This window comes from Lactuca saligna, chromosome 7, assembly GCF_052625555.1.
Source record: "Lactuca saligna cultivar CGN05327 chromosome 7, ASM5262555v1, whole genome shotgun sequence".
NCBI classification, from domain to species: Eukaryota; Viridiplantae; Streptophyta; class Magnoliopsida; order Asterales; family Asteraceae; genus Lactuca; species Lactuca saligna.
The window spans coordinates 172,000,819-172,007,771 of record NC_136423.1 but is presented as its reverse complement, the minus strand read 5'-3'; the positions used below and the strand labels follow the sequence as shown (position 1 = coordinate 172,007,771).

The window sequence follows — 6,953 nt, the reverse complement described above, 5'->3', positions numbered from 1 at the left end:
TAAATTTTCATCGAAACGTTGATTATCTCAAATTTATACCGACACATACATAAAAATAAACACATAAAAAGTAGTTATTTTTAAGTTAATGAACAGAAGTTATTAAGAAAAATCTTATTATATATACTACAGGGGATAAAAAGGAAAGTGTACAAAATGGGTGTGGTGAAAATTATATTTTACAAAGTTCAAAGTGAGCCAGAGTTAAAGTATAGAGAGGAGAAATGCCATTTTACAAAGATTTAAAAAAATAAAAGGGTAAAAATATAATTTTAAAAAGTATAGGGGACAAACCATCGGTAGAAACACTCACCAATGTTATTATTTAATATAGAAAAAGTTGTAAAAATGATCATCGTGGTATACATTTTTATAGGGTTTAATCCAAACCTTATTATTTATTTATTTATTTTATTTTATTTGCATTGGTGGCTCTTTTGACCATGTTTGTACGTATATTTGGTCTTCCTACAAATTGAAATTACAGAATTACCCTTATTATATTTATTTTTGATTTTTATTTCTTTTCTATAAATATTAATATATATTAAGTAAATATAAGGGTACATCTATCTCTCTCTCTCTCTCTCTCTCGCACACACGTTCCCCCCTTCTCTCTCTCACACACAAATTGATGAACATGAAGCATACTACATGGAGCATATATTTTTCCAGGTGAAGATGAAGATGAAGCTAGCCCAAAGTAAAATCGAACCTACATCTTTTCAATCAAACCGAGGTCTCGTTGCCCTTTCTCATACGCACCAAAACTCATGCCACCAACATTGTCCGCCTCCACCCCCCCCCCCCCCCCCCCCGCCCTCTTTAACAACTTGCCAAAAGTTTACTAAGTGATACATCTTCTTCACCTGTACTTGCTTATCAAGATCTATCAGTTCCTTCCTTGTATTATCATCAAGACATCGACCACCACAAGCTTCACCATTTGAGTATCAGGAAAAACCAAAAACGGTGAGCCACAAATCACATAAACAAGACAAAACTCACAACCAACATTGAATCTGATGCAGAAAATTTGGGTTTGTTCTTGAGCTCTCAATCCCCATCGTCTTTAGAAACCTATCCCACTCCATAGCCGATCTGAAAAACCAGCATAAGCTTATCCCTCTCCGTCTCTAGATTTGAAGCCACACTCTCTCCATCTATGGATCGAAAACCCTTCTCGGATCTGTTCATCTCATGCCCTCCACACTTTCAGTTATTATTCCTCCAAATATTTGGGTTTGATCTTAAACACACACACACACACATACACACATATGAACTCCATGAATGAACCCCAAATTCAAATAAAGCCCCGCATACTATTTTTTATTTCGAAAAAAATAATCTATAAACGATTACTGATGAACACACTCTAAAATTCTAGATTTTTTTCAACACATGGAAATGAACTCCATGAATGAATCTAAATTTCGAATAACATCCCAGAAATTATTTTTGATTTCGAAAAAAACCCATATGCGGATTTTGATTTTGTATATGTGTATTCAGTCCCATAAACAATTGATTTTTGGTATAGTTTTCTTAATTGATTTTAGTTAGACTTGTAGACGACTTGAAGATTAGGCTCAAGATCTGTGAAATCTAGGCCTGTCAAATCGGGTCGTCGTGTCGTGTTTTTGTCAGACACGACACGACACGATAAAGTTTTTTGTAACACGAACACAACACGACACGATGTCGTGTTTTTTATCACTAACACGAAAACGAACCAATTAAAAAACGACAGCACGACACGAAGCGACAAAGATAATATTACATAAATATTATTTTATTTAACTCATATTTAATCATATATAACACGATAAAAACGACAAACACGAAAAAACACGACAAACACATGCTCAATCGTGTCAATTTCGTGTTGATTTGTAAACACGACACAACATGACATCGTGTTTTTTATTCTTAACACGAACACGGCACAAAAACGAATTCGAATTTTGATTTCGTACCGATTTCGTTTCGTGTTATGTATTTTTTTCGTGTCGTGTCATAAATTGACATCCCTAGTGAAATCTAATGTGTATGAGAGAGAAGGAGGTGAGCTTTCATTTTTTAATTATTAAAATAAATAAATAATTATTAAAATTTAAAAAATGAATTTAAAAATAGAAAATAAATACCTAAGAGTATTAAAGTCATTCCAGTTTAGCAAATGACCAAATCTGCAATAAATCTAGCTCAAAAAGACCATGAAACCAAAAAAATCAAAGTTCTGACTATACCTTGAAAAAAATAAATACCACAAGGACCGTTTTTGCAATTTTGTCATTAATATATAAATATAATTAAAGAGTTAGCAGTGTAAGTGTGTGGTCTTAATTTTTTAAGCCATTTGAAAGAGGTTAATGAATATTGTAAAAGTGAAAAACATATATAACTGAGATGCGAAAAAATTCTCCTATAATCATGTGGTGCACGAAACGATGTTTGTGCACCCATCTTGATGCCAAATCGATTGTACTCGCATCCACATTTCAGACGATGCTCTGAAATCTTTTGGTTTTATTAAGAAATAGAAGTTTTAAGTTAACTGAAAATTAATTGGTTTTCATTAAAAAATGTTTTACACATTTTTGTTATATCATGTATTAAATATGATATCAAAAACTTTAAATATATTTTATAGGATGGAGACAATACAATTTAGCTTGAAAGGTTCTCTCACAAATGCATATGCAAATAATTGTACAAACATTTATTTATTACTATTTAATTATATTTTTTTTATTTTTAGAGTTGCGGTGGTCATCACATAAACACAAACCAAACCAAACCAAACCCCAACCCCCCGTCCCCCCTTTTCCTCTCTTCCCAGTAACGACACACAATACTCCAACACGACATCGTTTTCTCCCCCGGTACTTCTCCTTCGTCCCCCCCGTCGGATCTGAGTTGCACTTTCTCCGATCTCCTTCTCTCTCAGTCAGCTGTTTTGACTAGCCGTTCCTATCGGATCCACGGCGGGCATTTTCATTTTCAGATGGGAATGCCCGAACGATGAGCAAATCTGGCAACGAGGACGAAGAAGACAACGGTAACGACTGTTTCTACGAGTCTCTTGATCGCATACTTTCGTCAGCGACGTGTTCTTCGTCTTCTTCTTCTTCTTGTTCAGATGATGAAGATGACAGCGAGGTGTACTTGAGGGATCCCAATTGCAGTACTAGTCCTAGTAATAATGCTTCCGGACGTACCTTATCGATCCCTAAATTCCCAATGGGGGTTACCGGTAACTACGATGTCTGGATCTCACAGCCTTCGTCAGTCGAAGAACGCCGGTTGCGGTTGCTCAGGCAGATGGGACTTAGCCGCGAACCTTCTTCCGTCTCTAGACATAAACCGTCTTCATCGGTTTCGTCTGCCGCCGACTTAAAGCTTGGTAAGTCTGTCTCGGCAGATCATTTAGACGCTGATGCTACTACTCCTGCTCATCAAGTTTCTGGTTCTAACCCTGTAATCATCCGATCCAAGTCCGCCGATCATGAACACCGTGATTCTAATTCTAATTTGCATTCGCGGCAAGAAATTCTTTTAATTAATTCATTATCTTCATCCGCGGTTGATTCCGCGTCATCAGCAACTGTAAATAATATCGTTGATAAACATGTTCTAGCTAAATCGCCAAGCATCAATGCTAACGCTGCTTCGCCTAGTAAACCTCCCACCGGTAAAATCCTTAGGCGTAGCGAGGAGATTATTAAGTTCGACATTTCCTCGAATGTCAATAGCAATGACGGCGATGCAACGGGGATGGATTTGGATTGTGGTACTGGCAGGGAAGGTGATGATGCAGCAGTTTGTACAATAAAAAATCTCGACAATGGAAAGGAGTTTGTGGTTCATGAAGTTAGAGAAGATGGAATGTGTGAAAACCTTAAGGAAGTTGGAACAGGTAGGCATCTAACCATGGAAGAATTCGAAATGTGTGTCGGCCACTCACCGATTGTTCAAGAATTGATGAGAAGACAGAACGTTGAAGCTGGAAACAGCGATTTGCCTGATTCAAATGGTAATTCCAGTGGTGGGAGTGGATCTAAATCTAAAAAGAAAGGGAGCTGGTTGAAGAGCATCAAGAATGTCGCCAGTTCTGTTACAGGTCATAAAGAGAGAAGAAGCAGTGATGAGAGAGACACATCATCAGAAAAAGGTGGAAGAAGATCAAGCTCTGCAACTGATGATAGTCAAGATGTTTCCTTCCATGGTCCAGAAAGAGTAAGGGTTAAACAATATGGGAAATCTCATAAAGATCTTTCAGCTCTTTATAAAAGCCAAGAGATTCAAGCCCACAAAGGTTCAATCTGGACCATTAAGTTCAGTTTGGATGGTAAATATCTTGCTAGTGCTGGTGAAGATTGTTCAATCCATGTATGGCAAGTTGTTAGCTCTGATAGAAAAGGCGATCTTTTATTTGATAAACAAGAAGATGGAAATCTGAATGTGTTATTGATGTCAAATGGATCTCCAGAACCAACCTCATTGTCTTCAAATCTAGACACCAGCATACCTGAAAAGAAGAGAAGAGGAAGGTTATCCATAAGCAGAAAATCCATAAGCTTGGATCATATTTCCATACCAGATACCATGTTTGCCCTTTCAGAAAAACCTTTCTGTTCCTTCAATGGACATCTTGATGATGTTCTTGACCTCTCATGGTCCAAATCTCAGGTTAGTAAAACATTTTTATTTTTTAGCATCTTCTTAATTACACGCATAAACATTAACTTCCATAATTCCATGTCAGCATCTGCTTTCATCTTCCATGGATAAAACTGTGCGATTATGGCAATTGTCCAGCAAATCTTGTTTGAAGATCTTCTCTCACAGTGATTATGGTAAGGAAATTAATTAAAACTAGTCATGTTTGTTTATGACTTTATGTTGTTGCTATTTAGGGACAAGTTTATAACTTTTTTATTTGTTATTGCTGTTGAATGTTGATATACAGTGACTTGCATACAGTTTAATCCTGTTGATGATAGATACTTCATTAGTGGATCTTTAGATGCAAAAGTTCGCATATGGAGTATTCCTGATCGACAAGTTGTTGATTGGAATGATTTGCATGAAATGGTCACTGCTGCTTGCTATACACCAGATGGTCAGGTTGTCACCTCTAAATTATTATATTTCTATTTTTTTTTTTTTTCAAAGTTAAATAAAAATATTAAAATAATCTTTTTATTAATTATTAAAGGGTGCACTAGTCGGTTCATACAAGGGCAGCTGTCGTTTATACAACACAACTGGTAGGAAACTATGAATCTCCTCTCTCTTCCCTTTTTTTTTTTTTTTTGAGGCTTCTTTTAATAAATATTTTATATTTTCCAGAAAATAAGTTACAGCAGAAGAGTCAGATCAACCTACAAAATAAGAAAAAGAAGCCCCACCATAAAAAAATCACTGGTTTTCAGGTAATATATTATATATAATTACCTGAAAATTTTAAAATGCTAATAAGTCTTATTTTGAATATTGCTAAAATTAGTAAAGAAATGCAATTGCTATTATTAGTAAAAAAATTGTTTATATTATTAAAAAGAGTAAAAAGTATGTTGCTATTTTTACACAGTTTGCTCCAGGCAGTTCAACACAAGTGCTCATCACATCTGCAGATTCAAGAGTTCGGGTTGTTGATGGTGAAGAATTGGTTCACAAATTCAAAGGTTACAAATTTGGCCCCTACGCTTTACTCAAATTCGCAATTTAAATCCTCCCAAACTCTTAACTTTTGGTCACTTTAATCTTGGTCTACAGGGTTTCGAAATACGAACAGCCAAATCAGCGCCTACCTGGCATCAAACGGGCGATACGTGGTATGCGCCAGCGAGGATTCGAACGTGTACGTGTGGAAACACGAGGGTGAATCACGTGCCAGCCGGACAAAAGGTGTAACAGTCACCCAATCATACGAACACTTCCACTGTCAAGACGTGTCAACGGCAATCCCATGGCCTGGAATGACCGATTGGGGTTACAACTTTTCCGGCGAGCTGGACGTGGCGGTGGGGCCCACCACCACCACCACCAATACCACCGCCGCTGCCGCCAACCACCACCACCCGCCTACACCGGAGAACGAAAGCAACGGGGCCCACGGGTCCCCGTTAACTAGTGTTAACAGTCCGGTTAACGGGACGATAACGAGTGTTACGAACGGTTATTTTTTCGATAGGATATCGGCGACGTGGCCGGAGGAAAGGCTTGTTTTAGGAAGTAAGAATCGGGGTCAAAGTCCGAGGACGAGTGTTGACTTTTCAAATGGGGTGGGCCCGGGGAAGTCGGCGTGGGGGATGGTGATTGTGACAGCTGGACTTCGGGGGGAGATTAGAACGTTCCAGAATTTTGGAACGCCAGTGAGGATATAAAAAAGGGGGAAATGGAAATTATATATATAACCATGATTTGGGTGTTTGTGTGGATGTGGATTGGATGGTTGTACAGATAGCTTCGATGATTGTAATATTAGCAGGAGAGAGAGAGAATTCGTGTTTTTTTTTTTTGGCTGTTTAAATTCGGGACTGGTGAAGGAGCCGGTTCGACTAGAAAAAAAAAATTAGAGTTTTATTTTTTTAAGGGAAAATAACAAAAAAAAAGGAAGAAAAAAAGGGGAAGAATACTGTTGAGAGTTTAGAAAGTGTTGAGGAATTGTAGACTTGGAGATATTAATTTGTATTTTTTTTTTTTTTTTTACGATTTGATTCTTGTGTATTCCGTCTGTGTATCTTCTTATTTTTTTTTTAACTTATGTTTGTGTTGGTGGAAATCAATGAATTCTTGATTTGTGTATACAGTTAAAATGTTTTTTAATCTTAATTGGTCATATTGTTCCCGATTTTGATTAGATTTTGTTTTAAGCATAAAGTAACTACTTGTCTTACATTGTTGCTAAGTGGAAAACAGAAGAAAAAATGACTTAAAAGCCT

At 36.9% G+C, this 6,953-nt stretch overlaps 1 protein-coding gene across 1 annotated transcript; it reads left to right on the top strand.

The window, feature by feature from the left end:
• Window positions 1–2,790: 2,790 nt before the first annotated feature.
• On the top strand, window positions 2,791–6,837 carry LOC145004328 (Transducin/WD40 repeat-like superfamily protein). Its single transcript, XM_078963217.1, has 7 exons — window positions 2,791–4,695; window positions 4,772–4,862; window positions 4,976–5,133; window positions 5,225–5,276; window positions 5,359–5,441; window positions 5,600–5,693; window positions 5,785–6,837. The coding sequence occupies exons 1-7, from the start codon at window positions 3,028–3,030 to the stop codon at window positions 6,393–6,395; spliced, it is 2,757 nt and encodes a 918-aa protein (XP_078819343.1). The 5' UTR covers window positions 2,791–3,027; the 3' UTR covers window positions 6,396–6,837.
• Window positions 6,838–6,953: the final 116 nt, after the last annotated feature.